At 67.7% G+C, this 17384-nt stretch overlaps 3 protein-coding genes across 11 annotated transcripts; 1 reads left to right on the top strand and 2 right to left on the bottom strand.

Annotated features, from left to right (window-relative positions):
- Positions 1 to 133: 133 nt before the first annotated feature.
- ATP4A (ATPase H+/K+ transporting subunit alpha) lies at positions 134 to 8069 on the top strand. Of its 9 annotated transcripts, XM_080608722.1 has the most exons (23): positions 378 to 875; positions 1146 to 1253; positions 1535 to 1594; positions 1889 to 2092; positions 2526 to 2639; positions 2729 to 2863; positions 2955 to 3072; positions 3144 to 3412; positions 3733 to 3931; positions 4005 to 4114; positions 4225 to 4359; positions 4450 to 4630; positions 5026 to 5195; positions 5463 to 5599; positions 5678 to 5828; positions 6014 to 6182; positions 6267 to 6421; positions 6501 to 6624; positions 6733 to 6878; positions 7285 to 7418; positions 7508 to 7609; positions 7693 to 7784; positions 7903 to 8069. In XM_080608722.1, the coding sequence occupies exons 1-23, from the start codon at positions 864 to 866 to the stop codon at positions 7929 to 7931; spliced, it is 3054 nt and encodes a 1017-aa protein (XP_080464848.1). In that variant the 5' UTR covers positions 378 to 863; the 3' UTR covers positions 7932 to 8069. The 9 variants fall into 9 exon arrangements, with proteins under 9 accessions (XP_080464844.1, XP_080464842.1, XP_080464847.1 ...); XM_080608721.1 differs by lacking the exon at positions 7903 to 8069 and having other exon boundaries at positions 375 to 875; positions 4225 to 4630; positions 6267 to 6624; positions 7693 to 7895; XM_080608719.1 differs by having other exon boundaries at positions 4225 to 4630; positions 5026 to 5828.
- A 136-nt stretch (positions 8070 to 8205) lies between these two features.
- TMEM147 (transmembrane protein 147) lies at positions 8206 to 12097 on the bottom strand. Its single transcript, XM_080608713.1, has 7 exons — positions 11931 to 12097; positions 11051 to 11120; positions 10871 to 10936; positions 10637 to 10773; positions 9664 to 9748; positions 9161 to 9282; positions 8206 to 8348 (listed from the first exon to the last, which is right to left on the bottom strand). The coding sequence occupies exons 1-7, from the start codon at positions 12005 to 12007 to the stop codon at positions 8228 to 8230; spliced, it is 678 nt and encodes a 225-aa protein (XP_080464839.1). The 5' UTR covers positions 12008 to 12097; the 3' UTR covers positions 8206 to 8227.
- A 402-nt stretch (positions 12098 to 12499) lies between these two features.
- Positions 12500 to 16588, bottom strand: LOC308186591 (glyceraldehyde-3-phosphate dehydrogenase 2). The gene is made up of 11 exons (XM_080608712.1): positions 16510 to 16588; positions 15692 to 15739; positions 15361 to 15457; positions 15176 to 15282; positions 14663 to 14753; positions 14215 to 14333; positions 14055 to 14136; positions 13808 to 13959; positions 13248 to 13410; positions 13064 to 13161; positions 12500 to 12964 (listed from the first exon to the last, which is right to left on the bottom strand). Exons 2-11 carry the CDS (start codon positions 15718 to 15720, stop codon positions 12892 to 12894), a joined length of 1011 nt encoding a protein of 336 aa, XP_080464838.1. The 5' UTR covers positions 15721 to 15739; positions 16510 to 16588; the 3' UTR covers positions 12500 to 12891.
- Positions 16589 to 17384: the final 796 nt, after the last annotated feature.

Raw genomic sequence — 17384 nt, 5'->3', positions numbered from 1 at the left:
CCGTGACCCCCACAGCCTTCTGCCATTAACATCCCCCCCCCCCACCTCGCAGGGCCTGCTGGGAGCCCAGCTGCTGGGGTTCCCCGGGGAGCCGAGCAGGGCAGCATGGGAGCCCAGATGCTCTCAGTTCCCTTGGGGGGAAGCATGGGGGCAGAGAGGGGCATGACAGGAGCCCAGTCCCCCAGGGGCACTTCAGGGGGGTACCCCCACACCACCTGGGTCCCCAAAAACCTCTCCAGGACCCCTAAATGCCCCCCACTGCCCCCCTCCCAGAGGCACCAGGAGGAGGCTGATAAGCTATCAGTAATTAACCATTAACAAGTGACAGGTAGGACCCAGCATCCGTCCCTCCCCAGGCTGATAAGAAAGCAACTGATAAGGGGGGAGGGGGGAGGGGGGGGGGGGGCAAGAGCACCAAGGGCACTCTGAGGGCAGCTGGGCTCGGGGGGGGACCCTGGTGTCTGGGAGCCCACCCTGCTGCCCCCCCCCCAAGGGACCCAGGTGTCCCTCAGTGTCCCCCACGAACCCCAGCTTCCTGCTGCCCCCACCCCGATCCCAACACCAAGGGGACCCCAACCCTAATTTCCAGGGGACCCAGGCTCCCTGCTCCTCAGTGAGGCAGCCCCACATCCCTCTGCCCCCAGGGGATTCAGGGAGGAGCCCCTCAGCGAGCACAGGGGGGACCCAGGCATCCTGGCCCCTGCCCCCACCATCCCTCCAAGGGGACCCGGGCACCCAATGCCCCCCCCGCAGCAGGAGGGACTCAGGGCGAGGTCACCTTGGGGCGGTTCCCGGGGCTATAAGGGGAGGTCGGGAGCAGACTGGGAGCCACTGGGAGCTGCTGGGAGCTACCAGGAGCCGCCATGGGGAAGGAGGTGAGGGCTGGGGGCGCAGGAGACATGGGGTAAATGGAGATGGAGATGGAGATGGAGAGAGATGGAGATGGGCTGTGGGCCGGAAATGGGCCATGAGAGGGAAGAATGGATGGACAGAGGGCCAGGTGGATGGAGGGACAGACAGCAGGACACCCGGAGGGAGAGGAGGAGGCAAGAGATGAGGGGAGAGATGGCAGTGGGATGCTGTAGGGATGGAGGGACCACCCCCAACCCCAGCCGACCCTCTGACCCCCAATTCCTGACCCCCAGGAGAGCTACGAGCTGGGGCCGCGGGGCCCAGCCCCCCCCAAAGCACCAAAGGGCCGCGGCCGCCGCAAGAAGGAGCAGCTGGAGGACATGAAGAAGGAGATGGATGTGGTATGGGGCACTGGGAGGGAATGGGTACCAGTGGGGGACAATGGTAAGGGACTAGGGAGGGTCAGTGGAGGGCACTGGGAGGTCAACTGGTGGGACTGGGAGGTCAACAAAGGTTATTGGGTCACTGGGAGGGACCGGGAGGGGTCAATGGAGAGGATTGGGTCAAGGGTCAAGAGGGGACTGGGCAGGTCCATAGGGCACTGGTAGAGTCACTGGGCAATACTGGGGGGACACCGGAGGACGCGGAGTCCAGGGGTCAGCGCTGAGGCTGGTGCCCCCAGGATGACCACAAGCTCGAACTGCCCGACCTGGAGGCCAAGTACAGCACCAGCATCACCAAGGTGGGCAGCCCCCGATCTATGACCCGTGCCGACCCTAACAACCCCATTAACCCACCTGTCATGTTGACCCCAATCAGCCTCGTTGACCCTGCTGACCGCACAACCCTTCAACCCCATTGATCAACCCCATGACCCTCATGAGCCCTGTTGATCCCACCAACCCCACAACCCTTCAACCCCATTGATCAACCCCGTTGACCGCAACAACCCCGTTGACCCCACCAACCCCACAGCCCTTAAACCCCACAACCCCCATGGTCCCTGTTGACCTCACAACCATGCTGACCCCCGCAGGGCCTGGTGGGGGCGGTGGCGGCTGAGCGGCTGCTGCGGGATGGCCCCAACGAGCTGCGCCCCCCCCGGGGGACCCCTGAGTGCGTCAAGTTTGGGCGGCAGCTGGCTGGGGGGCTCCAGTGCCTGATGTGGGTGGCAGCGGCCATTTGCCTCATCGCCTACGGCGTGCAGGAGGGGCAAGGCGATCGCGGCAGCGCTGACAACGTAGGCCTGGGGCGGATAGCTGGGGGGTTGACACCTGGTGGGGGGACACCTGGAAGCCAGGGGTCTTTGGGAGAGGGGAATGTGGGTGGCTCCAGGGAGTCCCCAAGTTCCTGGGACCTTCTGGGGGGTACCTGGATGCCTGGGTCCCTTGTGGTGCTGGAGGTGGGGGACACCAGGGACCCTTTGTGGGAGAGAGTATGGGTGCCTGGGGCCCTCCGGAGGCGTAAGGACACCTGGGACCCTCTGGGGAGTTGGGGCACATTGAGGGCAGAGGGATACCTGGGTCCATCTTGGCCAGGGAGATGCCCCCACCCCCTTGGTGGGGATACCTGGACACCTGTGTCCTCACAACCTCTATGGGGTGGGTTTTGGGAGGGGTATCCCACTGTGGGAGCTGTCCTGTGGCCTGATCCTCTCTCCCTTACCCCCCCAGCTTTACCTCGCCATCGCCCTCATTGCCGTTGTTGTCGTCACTGGCTGCTTTGGCTACTACCAGGAGTTCAAGAGCACCAACATCATTGCCAGCTTCAAGAACCTCGTCCCCCAGGTGAGGGGGGGCGTACCCACGACCTGGGACCCTGAGGTATGCGATGGGACCCTGTCCCTCATCCCACAGGGTCCCTGTGTCACCTGCAGCAAGCCACAGTGATCCGGGAAGGGGACAAGCTGCAGATCAACGCCAACGAGCTGGTGGTTGGGGACCTGGTGGAGATCAAAGGCGGGGACCGGGTGCCTGCAGACATCCGCATCATCTCAGCCCAGGGCTGCAAGGTGGGCCCAGGCACATGGGTCAGCTGGAGGGGAAATGGGCACCAGGATGCCTGGGTACCCTTGGCTGAGCCGTATTCCCCCCCCTTTCCAGGTGGACAACTCGTCGCTGACGGGGGAGTCTGAGCCGCAGACGCGGTCACCTGAGTGCACCCACGACTCACCCCTGGAGACCCGCAACATCGCCTTCTTCTCCACCATGTGCCTGGAAGGTGGGCCAGATGTCACCCAGGCACCTCACATCCCACCCAGTCCCCATCCTGACACCTGGCTTCCCCTGCAGGGACCGCCACGGGGCTGGTGATCAACACGGGTGACCGGACCATCATTGGGCGCATCGCCAGCCTGGCCTCGGGTGTGGAGAACGAGAAGACGCCCATCGCCATCGAGATCGAGCACTTCGTTGACATCATCGCTGGCCTTGCCATCTTCTTCGGCGCCACCTTCTTCGTGGTGGCCATGGTCATCGGATACCCCTTCCTCCGTGCCATGGTCTTCTTCATGGCCATCGTCGTGGCCTATGTCCCCGAGGGGCTGCTGGCCACTGTCACAGTATGGCTTGGGACATTGTGGGAAGGGCTATAGCGCAGCCTGGGCTGTGGGTGGGTCCCATGGGTGCTACAGGGGACTGGGACTCCCTGTGGGTCCTTGGACATCCCATGAGACCCAGGAAGTCCCCATGGGTCCATCACAAAATGTGAGTGCCATATGGGCCCAAGGGGGTTGTGTGGGTCTGTGGGTATCAAGTGCCCTTCAGGAGGTCGCTGTGGCTCCAAGGCCACCACAGGAGCTCCAGAAGGTCCCAAGGATCACACGGGGGCTCGAGGACCTCCAGGGTTCCCCAGAGCCCTGACAGGGTGCCCCTGCACCAGGTTTGCCTCTCACTGACGGCAAAGCGGCTGGCACGGAAGAACTGCGTGGTGAAGAACCTGGAGGCGGTGGAGACGCTGGGCTCCACCTCGGTGATCTGCTCTGACAAGACCGGGACCCTCACCCAGAACCGCATGACGGTGGCACACCTCTGGTTCGACAACCAGATCCACACGGCCGACACCACCGAGGACCAGTCGGGTGAGTCAGGCGCCCGCCTCCCCTCCGTCAACCTCTGTGGGGACGCCACAGTGACCCACGTCCCCTCCACCAGGTCAGAGCTTCGACCAGTCATCGGAGACGTGGACGCTGCTGAGCCGCGTCGTCACCCTCTGTAACAGGGCCCAGTTCAAGTCTGGCCAGGAGAACGTCCCCGTGGCTAAGGTGGGGCCATGGGGGGGCCATGGAGGGGCCATGGTGGGGCCATGGTGGGCTTAGAGGGTCCTATGGGCCGGGAACCCTGTAGAGGACACCACCAAGCCCCGCTCCCACAGCGCGAGGTCATCGGCGACGCCTCGGAGACGGCGCTGCTGAAATTCGCGGAGGTGACGGTAGGGACGGTGTCGGAGGCACGGGGACGCTTCCCCAAGGTGGCCGAGCTGCCCTTCAACTCCACCAACAAGTTCCAGGTGGGTTCCCGGGGCACCAAGGAGGGGGGAGGACAACCTGGGGTGCCGGTCAGGGCGTGGGTCGAGGTGACCAGGAGGGGACCCTTGCAGCTCTCGGTGCACACGGCGGGGGACCGCCAGCTTCTGGTGCTGAAGGGGGCCCCTGAGCGGGTGCTGGAGCGCTGCAGCACCGTCATGATCAAGGGGCAGGAGCTGCCGCTCGACGCCCAGTGGCGGGAGGCCTTCGAGGGGGCCTACGCCGACCTGGGGGGCCGCGGGGAGCGCGTCCTGGGTGAGTGGCACCGGGGGGACGTGGGGGACATAGGGGGACATGGCGGGGTGTGGGGATGTGGGGGACATTGTGGGGTATGGGGGGAATTGGGGACAATGGGGAGGAATGGGGGGACATGGGGGAATGGGGGACATAATAGGACTGAGAGAGGAAATAGGGACATGGGGGGACACGGGGACAAGGGGGGACATGTGGACATAGTGGGACATGGAGGGAATGGGGGACATAATAGGACTGGGGGGGGGAGTAGGGACATAGGGAGACATGGGGACATAAGGGGACAGGGAGGGAATGGGGGACATAATAGGACTGGGAGGGGGGAATAGGGACATGGGGGGAAATGGGTCGTGCTCCCATGTCCCCCTGTCTCTGCCATGTCTCTGCTGTGTCCCCAGGGTTCTGCGCGCGCTGGCTGCCCGCAGGGACAGTGGCGGCGGGGACGGACCCCGAGGCGCTGCCCGAGGTGGCCGTGGGCCTCTGCTTCGCTGGGCTGGTGGCCATGATCGACCCCCCGCGGGCCACCGTGCCCCGCGCCGTGCTCAAGTGCCGCACGGCTGGCATCAGGGTGGGACACGGGGACAGCGGGGACGGGAAGGGAATGGAGGGGATGGGGAGGGAAATGAGGACGGGGGAGGACACAGAGGGGACATGGGGGGACACGGAGGGGCTGGGGAGGGACATGGAGGGGATGTGGGGGGGACACGGAAGGGACATGGGGATGGGGACGAGCGAGGAGAAAAAGGGAGGGGGGACACAGGGGACGTGGGGGACATGGGGACAGGGATGTGAGGGCACAGCAGGACCACGCCAGCGTCCCCCTTGTCCCCCCCAGGTGATCATGGTGACCGGTGACCACCCCATCACGGCCAAGGCCATCGCTGCTGCCGTCGGCATCATCTCGGAGGGCAGCGAGACCCCCGAGGACGTGGCGGCACGGCTGCGGGTGCCCCTGGAGCAGGTGGACCCCAGGTGGGACCCGACGTCCCCAGGGTTGGGGGGTGACAGGGGAGCACCCAGACCGGGGGACCCAGTGTCCGGTGTCCCCAGGCAGGCGCGGGCACGAGTGGTGACGGGGGCCGAGCTGGCTGGCATGGAGCCGGGCGTCCTCGAGGGGATCCTGCGCGCCCACCCGGAGATGGTCTTTGCCCGGACATCACCGCAGCAGAAGCTTGTCATCGTGGAGAGCTGCCAGCGGCTGGTGGGGACATGGGGGGGCACTGTGGACATGGGGGGACACCAGGGAATAGGGGGACGCTGAGGACACGGGGACAACTCGAAGGCTTTGGGGGATCTGGGGACGTTGGGTGGGTTCGGGGGCACTGGGAGGACATTGGGTGCGGCCCAGCACCCCCCCGGCTGGTGTCCCCAAGTCCGTGTCCCCAGGGCGCCATCGTGGCAGTGACGGGGGACGGGGTGAACGACTCCCCAGCGCTCAAGCGCGCCGACATCGGGGTGGCCATGGGCATCGCTGGCTCCGACGCCGCCAAGAACGCGGCCGACATGATCCTGCTGGATGACAACTTCGCCTCCATTGTCACCGGCGTGGAGCAAGGTGGGACACGGGGAGGGGGACACAAAAATCTGGGGGGGGGGGACGAGGGACATTGAGCTGACCCCGCCACCCCCCCCCCCAAAGGCCGCCTGATCTTCGACAACCTGAAGAAGTCCATCGCCTACACGCTGACCAAGAACATCCCCGAGCTGACGCCCTACCTCATCTACATCACGGCCAGCGTGCCGCTGCCGCTGGGCTGCATCACCATCCTCTTCATCGAGCTCTGCACCGACATCGTGAGTGCCCGTGTCCCCGGCGTCCCTGCCACCCGGCGTCCCCGACACTCGCCCACCGATGTCCCCAATGTCCCCGCAGTTCCCCTCGGTGTCCCTGGCCTACGAGCGCGCCGAGAGCGACATCATGCACCTGAAGCCGCGCAACCCCCGGCGCGACCGCCTGGTGAACGAGCCCCTGGCTGCCTACTCCTACTTCCAGATCGGTGAGGGCGGGGGGGGTCCCCGAGCTGGCGGGGGAGTGGCCCGGACCCCCCCGGAGGTAGGGGGGTGGTGTGGGGGGGACACAGACAGCGTGCCCGCCGTCCCTGCAGGCGCCATCCAGTCGTTCGCCGGCTTCACCGACTACTTCGTGGCCATGGCGCAGGAGGGCTGGTGGCCGCTGCTCTGCCTGGGGCTGCGCCCGCGCTGGGAGGACACGCACGAGCAGGAGCTGCAGGACAGCTACGGGCAGCAGTGGGTGCGTGCGGCCCCCATATGGCCCTATACAGCCCCCATACAGCCCCACATGTCCTCATATGGCCCCTATACAGCCCCCTGTGGCCACATATGGCCCCTAAACGCCCCCACGTGGTCCCCATATGGCCCCTATAGGGCCCCACACAGCCCCATATGGCCCCTCTATGGCCCCATACAGCCCCTGTATAGCTCCATATGGCTCCATACTGTCCCATAGAACCCCCATACATCCCCATACAGCCCCTATACAGCCCCTTATGGCTCTATACAGCCCCCATATAGCCCCATACAGCCCCTATACAACTCCATATGGCCCCATACAGCCCCTATATGGTCCCCATGCAGCCCCATACGCCTCCATACAGCCCCACATGGCCCTATATGGCCTCTCTCCGGTCTCCCCACAGACCTTCGAGCAGCGCCGCTACCAGCAGTACACATGCTACACCGTCTTCTTCATCAGCATCGAGATGTGCCAGATCGCCGACGTCCTCATCCGCAAGACCCGGCGCCTCTCCCTGCTGCAGCAGGGCCTCTTCCGGTGCCTACGGGGGCTATAGGGGCCCAGCAGCACCCATGGGGGCTATAGGGGCCCTGTCTTACACCCACCCCCCCTCCGTGTCCCGGCAGGAACCACATCCTGGTGATCGCCATCGTCTTCCAGGTGTCCATCGGCTGCTTCCTCTGCTACTGCCCCGGGATGCCCAACATCTTCAACTTCATGCCCATCCGGTGGGCCCCCCCCCCCCCCCCACGGTATGTTGTGTCCCCCCCCCTAAAAAAACAGGCATACCCTGAGCGACCCCTCCCTGCAGGTTCCAGTGGTGGTTCGTGCCCATGCCCTTCGGCCTCCTCATCCTCATCTACGACGAGATCCGCAAGCTGGGCGTGCGGCGGCACCCAGGGAGTCAGTTCCCCCCAGCAGGGGTCCTGTGCCCCCCCGGGGGTCCTGTACCCCCCCCCCGGGGGCCCTGTAACCCCCCTTGGGGTCCCAGGACCCCCCCTCACCCCCTTTTTCCCCCCAGGCTGGTGGGATCGTGAGCTCTACTACTGAGGCTGCCACCCCGCAAGGGGCACGGGGGCATCCATGTCCCCCCCCAAGGACACTTGGACCCCCCCACAACACCGGGACCCCCCCCCAGGACTCCAGGACGCCCCCTGGGACACTGGGACCCACCCCAGAACTCCAGGATGCCCCCCTCCAGGACACCAGGACCCCCCCCCAGGAGACCAGGACCCCCTCCAGGACACCCCCCCCCCCAAACTCTGGGACCCCTCCCCAAAACCTGTCCCCCCCCCCCCCCCCCCCCAGCGTGACAATAAAGGAGTCAGAGACACCGCAGGCTTTATTCAGGGGGGGGGCAGGAGGGGCACCAGCAGCCGCAGCGCCCCCAGCCCCAGCGCCGCCGCCCCCAGCGCCCGCACCCCCAGCGCCCCCCAGGGCCCCAGCGCCAGCGCCTGCCCCGCCCACCTGCGGGAAAAGGGGCGGGGCCTCAGTGGGGCATGCCCCCTCCGGGGGGGGGGGCAAGGCCCCCGCCCATCCCCACCGAGGCCCCCCAGGGTGAACTTGTAGGCCCCACCCGCTTCCTCAAGCCCCGCCTCCCCTTCCTCAAGCCCCGCCCCCCCTTTTCAAGCCCCGCCCCCCTTTACAAGCCCCGCCCCCACGCCCCTCCCTTTTCCTATTGGGCCCTGGAGCCACCTCCCTCCCTCAAGCCCCGCCCCAAGGCCCCTCCCCTACGGAGACACGCCCCCCCCCCCGCTTCCGCCCACCCCCAGCAGAAGCTCCAGCCCCCGCATAAGCCCCGCCCACCCCCGGAAGCCCCGCCCCCAACGAGGAAGCCCCGCCCCCCCACGGAAGCCCCACCCCACCAAAGAAGCCCTGCCCCCTGATTCTCCCCAGGCCCCGCCCCCTTTAAGCCCCGCCCCCTTTAAGCCCCGCCCCCTTTAAGCCCCGCCCCCTTCAAGCCCCTCCCTTTAAGCCCCACCCCTTTAAGCCCTGCCCCCCTTCGAGCCCCGCCCCCCTTCGAGCCCCGCCCCCCTTCGAGCCCCGCCCCCTTCGAGCCCCGCCCCCTTTAAGCACCCTTTAAGCCCCGCCCCCTTTAAGCACCCCTTTAAGCCCCGCCCCCTTCGAGCCCCGCCCCCTTTAAGCCCCGCCCCCCTTAAGCCCCGCCCCCTTTAAGCCCCGCCCCCTTTAAGCCATGCCCTTTGAGTCCGTTCCCTTTGAGCCCCGCCCCCTTCAAGCCCCGCCCCCTTCAAGCCCCGCCCCCTTCAAGCCCCGCCCACCCGGTGAGGAAGCCCTCGTAGGCGGCGGCCACCAGAAGCCCCCCCAGGGGCAGGCGCAGGCGGGGGGGGAGGTCGTGGCGCCCCGAGGCCCAGAGCAGTGCTGCTGCCGCCACGTGGCGCACCTGGGGGGGGGGCAACATCACCGGGGGGGGGGGCAATAACACCCCCCCAGGGGCAATAAATCCCCCCCAGGGGCAATAAATCCCCCCCAGGGGCAATAAATCCCCCCCCAGGGGCAATAACCCAGCCCCAAGGGTAATAAACCCCCCTAGGGGCAATAACAGCTCCCCCCAAAGGCAATAACCCACCCCCAAGAGGCAATAATCGCCCCCCCCCCCCAAGGACAATAACCCCCCCCAGGGGCACTTCCCCTGCCCCTTTGCCCTCCCCATTTGCCCCCTGTCCCCCCCCCATCCCTGGGGCAGATGCCCCCCCCCCCCCCCCTGCAATAAAAGGGGATTCCTGCCCGCCCCCCCCCCCCAAAAAAAAGCCCCCCCCCTTACCAGGCTGATGTTGGAGTCCAGCCCCATCTGCACGTGGCGCCAGTCAAACTCGATGCCACGCGCCCCCACCCACAACGGGACGCAGCTGGGTGGGGGGGACCCAAAACCTTAGGAACGTGCCCCAAACCCCCCCGTAGCCCCCCCCCCAGTCCCCTATAGAACCCCCCCAGCCCCCTATAGCACCCCCCCGCATCTCCCACATCCATCACAGGTCCCTATACAGATGCCCCCAGGTCCCTATAGATGCCCCCCACTCCCCCCCAAAGGGCCCCATATTCCACTACAGACTCCTATAGGGCCTTACACCCACCCTATAGGCACCAAAATCCCCTATAGACCCCCCCCATAGCCCCTCCTAAAGGGCCCCATATTGCTCTGCGAGCCCCTATAGACTGTTACAGCCACCCTATAGGCTCCAAAATCCCCTATAGACCCCCCCCATAGCCCCTCCTAAAGGGCCCCATATTGCTCTGCGAGCCCCTATAGACTGTTACAGCCACCCTATAGGCTCCAAAATCCCCTATAGACCCCCCCCATAGCCCCTCCTAAAGGGCCCCATATTGCTCTGCGAGCCCCTATAGACTGTTACAGCCACCCTATAGGCTCCAAAATCCCCTATAGACCCCCCCATAGCCCCTCCTAAAGGGCCCCATATTGCTCTGCGAGCCCCTATAGACTGTTACAGCCACCCTATAGGCTCCAAAAGCCCCTATAGCCCTCCCCGTAACCCTCCCGAAGGACCCCATATGCCTCTACAAGCTCTTATAGCCACCCTATAGGTACCAAAACCCCCTATAGATCCCCTCACAACCCTCCAGTCCTCCCCACAGCCCCCTCACCACCCCCCTTTAAGCCTCCTCCAACCCTAACAATCCCCTATAGCCCCCCACGGGGTCCCATACAGCCCCCCCCCCCCAGACCCTTATAGATGTCCATACGTCCCCGCAGCCCCCCTATAGCCCCCGCCACGCACCGGGACGTGAGCAGCTCGGCCGTGGCCCAGCCCATGGCGGCCACCAGGATGCGGTGCTCCCCCTTCCCCGCGCCCCGGCCCAGCGCCAGCTGCAGCCCCCCCAGGTCGGCCACGTCCACCGTGGCCTTCAGGAACTCCTGGGGGAGGGGCACACAAATCACAGGGGGGGGGCACAACGTATGGGGGGGGGGGGGCACGACCCCCCTTTTCCCTTATAGCCCCCCCCCGACTTACCCCCACCAGGTCGTAGCCGCCTGAGGGACCCTCCCAGGTGGGGAAGAAGGTGGCCAGGAACAGCATCTGGGGGGGGGGGGAAAGAGGGGGTTGGGGGGGTCTCAAAATTCGGGGGGGGGGTCCTCCAGGCCCCCAGGGACCCCCCCGCGCCCGCCCCCGGCCCAAGGGAGCCGGCCTCACCTTCCCCAGCTGCACCAGCAGGTAGGTGGCTCCCGCCTGCACACAGCGCCAGAAGGCGCTGTACTCCGAGCTGCGGTGCGCAGGACCAGTAAATCCCAGTACGTCCCAGTGCTCACCAGTAACAGCCCCCCCAAGCCCGCCCAGGAGCCCCTCGGGATGCCCAGTTCCCCCCAATGCCCTCATGTCCCCCCCCCCCCCCCCAGTGCCCCTCTGCTTTCCCCCAGTGCGTCCCAGTTTACCCGTGTGCCCTTCCCTGTGTCCCCAGTTTGCCCCAGTCTCCTCCCAGTATACCCCAGTCCTACAGCATCCCTACTCGCACCTCCCTCCGAGGGCACCCCAACCTTCCCAAGTGCCCCCCAGTCCCTCCCAATCTCCTCTAATCCCCTCCTCCCATCCCTCCCAGTGCAACCCAGTGCCTCCCAGTCCCTCCCCACTCCCTCTTAGCCGCCTCCCAGTACGCACCAGTCCCTCCTGGTCCCCCTCCAGTGCTCCTGCCCCCTTCCCAGTACAACCCGGTCTCCCCCAGTCCCTCCCATTTCCCCTGAAGTCCCCCCCTACTCCCTCCCAGTACAACCGCCCAGTCTCCCCCAGCCCTTTCCCAGTCCATTCCAGTCCCTCCCAGTAAGGCCCAGAGACCCCCAGTCTCTCCCCAGTCCCTCCCAGTGCCCCCCAGTCCCTTCCCACTCCCTCCCAGTAAGGCCCAGTGCCCCCCAGTCCCCTCCCATTCCCTCCGGGCGCTCTCCCAGTAAGGCCCAGCGCCCCCCAGTCCCCTCCCAGTCCCTCCCAGCGCCCCCCAGTCCCCTCCCAGCGCCCTCCCAGTCCCTCCCGGTCCACTCCCAGTAAGGCCCAGCGCCTCCCAGCGCCCCCCGCCCGCACGCACAGCCCGCTGCACTTGTAGGTGATGAAGTAGGGGAAGTAAGCCAGGGCGAAGCAGTTCCCGAAGTGGAACAGCGTCATGGCGCCGGGCACGCGCCGGGCACCGGCCACGGCCGCGGGGACGCGCACGGGGACGCGCCTCCCCCTCCCCCTCCCCCTCCCCCAGCGCGGTGCACGGCGGGAAGGCCCCGCCCCCGCGGGACTACAACTCCCAGCGCGCCCCGCGCCGCGGGCGGAGCCACGCCCACAGTGACGTCAGAAGCCCACCCCCCCCTTGGGCACACCCCCACGCAGCGAGCCTCCCCCCCGAGGCGACGCCACGCCCCCGCCGCGTGAGGCCACGCCCCTCCCAATGAGGCCACGCCCCGCCGTGAGGCCACGCCCCCCCCGTGAGGCCACGCCCCTCCCAATGAGGCCACGCCCCTCCCAGTGAGGCCACGCCCCCGCCGTGAGGCCACGCCCCTCCCAATGAGGCCACGCCCCTCCCCGTGAGGCCACGCCCCTCTCCATGAGGCCACGCCCCCTCCCCGTTAGGCCACGCCCCCCACACGGCACCAGCACCACACGGGACAGTCACGGGTGGGAGCTTTATTGGGGGGGGGGGGCTGGGGACAGCCTGGGGACATTGGGGCACTGGGGGGGGGGGGACACAGGGACACAAGTGGGGTGCCCCAGTGACAGCGCGGACACAACTGGGGGCGTCGTGGTGACACTGGGGGCATGAGCGGGGGTCACAGTGACACTACCGGGGTGCCACGGGGGACACGGTGACACGAGTGGGGGGACACGGTGACACGAGTGGGGGGACACGGCCTGGGTGTCCCAGTGACTGCGGGGGCACGCCTGGGGGGTCCTGGTGACAGGGGGACACGGGGACGGTGGGGGACACGGGGACACGGCGGGGGACACGGGGACACGGCGGGGGACACGGGGACACGGCGGGGGACACGGGGACACGGCGGCGCTCAGATCTCCCGGGAGTAGATGTGGCTCAGCAGGTCGGCCACGCGGTTGCTGTACCCGTACTCGTTGTCGTACCTGCAGGGGGACAAGGGGCGGCGTCACGCACCGGGGGGGGGGACACACGCGTACGGTGCCACCCCTCGGGGACACGCGGGGACGGGGACGGGGACGCACCACGCCACCAGCTTGACGAAGTTGTCGCTCAGGGCGATGCCGGCGGCGGCATCGAAGATGGACGAGTGGCTGTCACCCACGAAGTCCGACGACACCACCTGGGGACGGCGGCGTCACGCTCGGGGGTCCCCAACGTCCCCGCGTCCCCAAACTCCACCCCTTCCCCCCCCCCGACGTCCCCAACCTGGTCCTCGGTGTAGCCCAGGATCCCGGCCAGCGGCCCGGCGGCCGCGCGCTTGACGGCGTCCTTGATGTCCCCGTAGGAGGCGGGGGTCGCCAGGCGGCACGTCAGGTCCACCACCGAGACGTCGGCCACCGGCACGCGGAACGCCATCCCCGTCAGCCGCCTGGGGACAAAGGGGACAGCGGGGGGGGACAGCGGGGTGGCACCCGGAGCCGAGAGCGGCACCCTGGGGTGCACCCCGGGGACACCTTGGGGACCCCCAGCAAGGCCCAGTGGCGGCACGCGGAGACCACAACTTGCACCCGGGTCTCCGCCCTGCCATCCCCTAGGGGACACGGGGACACCTTGGTGACACCTTAGGGACACGGCGGCACCTCTGGAACAGCCCAGGGATGTCACGACACCTTGGGGACACCCCGGTGACACCCCAAAGCCCCCCAGGGTGAGCGCCCCGTGGCCAGAAGCCCCCCACCAGCACCACGGCGGTGGCGGGGAGGTGGCAGGAGGTGCCAAGGAGGGGACAGGGAGGGGACACGAGGGGACAGGGAGGGGACACGCACCCGTTGAGCTCGGGGATGACCTTGCCCACGGCCTTGGCGGCGCCGGTGGCGGCGGGGATGATGTTCTGGTGGGCGCCGCGGCCGTCGCGCCACGCTTTGCCCGAGGGCCCGTCCACCGTCTTCTGGGTGGCCGTGTAGGCGTGCACCGTGGTCTGGGGACACGGGGACACGTCAGGGACGTGCCACCAGCCCTGGGGACGTGCCACCAGCCCTGGGGACGTGCCACCAGCCCTGGGGAGCCGCTCACCATCAGCCCCTCAACGATGCCGAAGTTGTCGTGGACGACCTTGGCCAGCGGCGCCAGGCAGTTGGTGGTGCACGAGGCGTTGCTGGGGGCACGGAGGGGGGACGTCAGTGCGGGGACGCCGCTGTCCCCAAGGTGTCCCCACCTCGGTCCCCCACCTCACCTGACCACCGGCATGGTGGCGGGGTCGTAGGCGTCCTCGTTGACCCCCATGACGAACATGGGGGCGTCGGGGGACGGGGCGCTGATCACCACACGCCGCGCGCCGCCCTGCAGGTGGGCCTGGGGGGGGGGGGGAACGGGGTGTCACCAACACGTCCCCGAGGGCCACCAAATCCCGTCCCCCAGGGCCAACAGCTCCCATTCTCCAGGGCCACCAGCTCCCGACCCCAAAGGTGGCCACCCCTGTTCCTAAGGGCCACCAAACCTCACCCCCGAGGGTGGCCACCCCACGTCCCCGAGGGCCACCAGACCTCGTCCCCCAGGGTGGCCACCCCCTGTACCCAAAGGCCACCAATTCCAAGCCTTGAGGGCCACCAAACCCCGTCCCCAAGGGCTGTCCGTCCCCCCCCCGTGTCCCCGCGCCCCCAGCTGGTGACGGTGACACTCGCCGAGGCCTTGTCGACGGTGAGGAAGACCCCGGTGGACTCCACCACGTAGAGGGCGCCCGCCTCACCCCAGGGGATCTCGCTGGGCTTCATGCTGGGGACAGAGGTGACAAGGACGGTGACGCGGGGGGGGGGGGGACACCCGGGGAGCCCCCCTCGAAGTCCCTGGGGCATCTCTGACCCCCTCCCCCCACATCCCCCTGTCCCACCGGGGGGTGCTGGTCTCGGTATCAACCCCTCCCCGATGTCCCCCCCCAGGAGGACACTGACCCCACCACCCCCTTGTCCCCCCCCCAAGGTGTCCCCAAGGTCCCCTCCCCACGTCCCCAACGCCCCCCCCCCACCCCTGGAAGACCCTGCTCCCGGTGTCCCCCCCTCCCCAATGTCCCCCCAGGACACCGACCCCAGCACCCACCCCGATGTCCCCCCAGCCCCTTGCCCCCCCCCCGGAGGTGTCCCCAAAGCCCCTCCCATGTCCCCAACGTCCCCCCCCCCGTGTCCCCAACGCCCCCCCACCACTGGAAGACGCTGATCTCGGCGCCGTCCACCACCAGCTTCCCGTCCTCCGCCTTCACCTCGCCCCCGAAGCGCCCGTGGGTGGAATCGTACTTGAACATATACACCTGGGGGGGGGGTATTAATTAGGGGGGGGGGTGTTAATTGGGTGGGGGGGTCCCTGCTTCCCCCAGCCCCCCCCTCACCATGTAGTTGAGGTCGATGAAGGGGTCGTTGATGGCCACCACGCGCAGCCCCTTCTCCAGGCAGGCGCGCAGCACCAGGCGCCCGATGCGGCCAAAGCTGTGATTAATTAATGAGGGGGGGGTTAATTAATTGGGGGGGGGGCAATAGGATAATTAAGGAAATTATTTCAAAGAGAAGAAAAGAAAAAAGTTCATTAGGAGGAGGAACAACCATGGTGAAGTGCAATTAATGGACAGTAAAGGGGGGTAATTAGTGGGGGGGGGCGGTAATTAGTGGTGTGAGGAGCTAATTAGCAGCCGGGGGGGGTAATTAGCAGCTGGGGGGTCTTACCCATTGATGCCGATGGTGAGCTCTGCCATGGCGACCGGCTGCGTGCCCCTGGGGGGGGACAAGGGGGGGTGACACCGCAGTGCCCCCCCCAGCTCTAAGCCCCTGATCGGCTTTGAGCGGCGGCAGATGGCACCGGGGGGGGGGGGGGGAGGACCGGGGAGGGGGGGGGACACGCGCGGTGTCACCGCTGTGGCATTGGGGGGGGGGGTTGGGGAGAGGTGGATGTGGAGCTGACGTCACGGGGGGGGGGGGTGGGGGGGGGGCATGAGGCTGCTCCGCACGTCCGCCAGAGCCACCGCCGCCGGGGGGGGGATGTGGCGACCTTGCCCCCCCCTCTCCCCGCTGTCACTCGGTCCCTAAAGTCCCCCCCCCTGCCGCAGCTCCCCCTGAGGACCCCCCCCAAATGTCTCCATCCCCCCCCAACATCTCCATCCCCCCCCCCTTGTCCCCCCTCTCACTGTCACTTGGTCCCCAATGTCCCCCCCCAGCCCCACCTCCCCCACCGGACCCCCCCCCAAAGCCCCCTCCCCACCTTCCCCCCAGCCCCTGCCCCCCCCACAGCCCCCCCAACTCTCTCCCCTCCCCAAAACCCTCCCATACCCCTCGCCCCCCCCCCAAAGCCACCTCCCCAACTCCCCCCCCCATGGAATCCCCCCAACTTCCCCAGAACCCCCCCAAGCTCCCCACGAAGCCCCCCCCGGCCCCAACTGCCCCCCCCCGGCCCCAACTGCCCCCTCACGGCCCCCTCACGGCCCCTCACGGCCCCCAACTGCCTCCCCAGCCCCAATCCCCCCCCGCCCGCCGCGGCCCCCCCCCACCTGCACCGCCCCCTTCCCGCGCCGCCGGGCGTCGAATGCGGCGCCGCCGCCGCGCCTCCCCCTTTTATACCCTCTGGCCACGCCCCCTGCCGGGCCAAGCCACGCCCCCGTCTCCGGCCGGCTCCTTCTGCGCCTGCGCGGGGATGGGGGGGGGGGGGGAGAGGCGGGGCGGCTTCGCGCGCCGCGGCACGCGCTCGGCGCTCCCCCTCCCTCCCGGACCCCTGCCCCGCGCATGCGCAGAGCGGGACCCGCGGCGCCCCGCAGCACGGGGAAGGGGAGCCGTGATGTAACGGGGGGGGGGGGGGGCTGTGACGTCATGGGGGCGGCGTGACGTCATGGGGGGGCACGCACGAGGGCCTGAGGAAACCAAAAGCAGCAGTGCAAGGCAAATGCCGCTGCGGGGGTGCGTGGAAGCTGCAAATAAAACTGCAGGGTGCAAAGCAGCCGCGCAATGCAGCTGCAGGGTGCAACGCGGCGGCGCGACGCAGCAAGCTCAATGCAGCTGCAGGGTGCAACGCGGCGGCGCGACGCAGCAAGCTCAATGCAGCTGCAGGGTGCAACGCGGCGGCGCGACGCAGCAAGCTCAATGCAGCTGCAGGGTGCAACGCGGCGGCGCGATGCAGCAAGCTCAACGCAGCTGCAGGGTGCAACGCGGCGGCGCGACGCAGCAAGCTCAATGCAGCCGCAGGGTGCAACACAGCGGTGCAAATGCAGCTGCAAGGATGCAATGCCGCAACGCCAATAAAGCTGCAGGGCATGGAATGCAGCTGCCGGGGTGCAGCGCTGCACTGCAAATGCAGCTGCAGGAGTGCGATGCAACAGCACGATGCGGCTGCAGGGCCACAATGCAACGCAAATGCAGCTGCAGCAGGACA

This window comes from Anser brachyrhynchus, assembly GCF_964034855.1.
Source record: "Anser brachyrhynchus genome assembly, contig: SCAFFOLD_406, whole genome shotgun sequence".
Taxonomy (NCBI): domain Eukaryota; kingdom Metazoa; phylum Chordata; class Aves; order Anseriformes; family Anatidae; genus Anser; species Anser brachyrhynchus.
This window is presented reverse-complemented; position numbering and strand designations above follow the sequence as displayed.

Coding starts and splice junctions, on each gene's coding strand:
- ATP4A (XM_080608714.1), top strand. Junction 6,625..6,732: donor CTACTCCTACTTCCAGATCG/GTGAGGGCGGGG, acceptor CCGTCCCTGCAG/GCGCCATCCAGTCGTTCGCC. Junction 6,879..7,284: donor ACAGCTACGGGCAGCAGTGG/GTGCGTGCGGCC, acceptor GTCTCCCCACAG/ACCTTCGAGCAGCGCCGCTA.
- TMEM147 (XM_080608713.1), bottom strand. CDS start 12,007: ATGACGCTGTTCCACTTCGGGAACTGCTTCGCCCTGGCTTACTTCCCC. Junction 9,749..10,636: donor GCCGAGCTGCTCACGTCCCG/GTGCGTGGCGGG, acceptor CCCCCCACCCAG/CTGCGTCCCGTTGTGGGTGG. Junction 9,283..9,663: donor TGGACTCCAACATCAGCCTG/GTAAGGGGGGGG, acceptor CCCCCCCCCCAG/GTGCGCCACGTGGCGGCAGC.
- LOC308186591 (XM_080608712.1), bottom strand. CDS start 15,720: ATGGCAGAGCTCACCATCGGCATCAATGG. Junction 13,960..14,054: donor GCATCGTTGAGGGGCTGATG/GTGAGCGGCTCC, acceptor CCGTGTCCCCAG/ACCACGGTGCACGCCTACAC. Junction 13,411..13,807: donor GTCATCCCCGAGCTCAACGG/GTGCGTGTCCCC, acceptor CTTTGTCCCCAG/GCGGCTGACGGGGATGGCGT.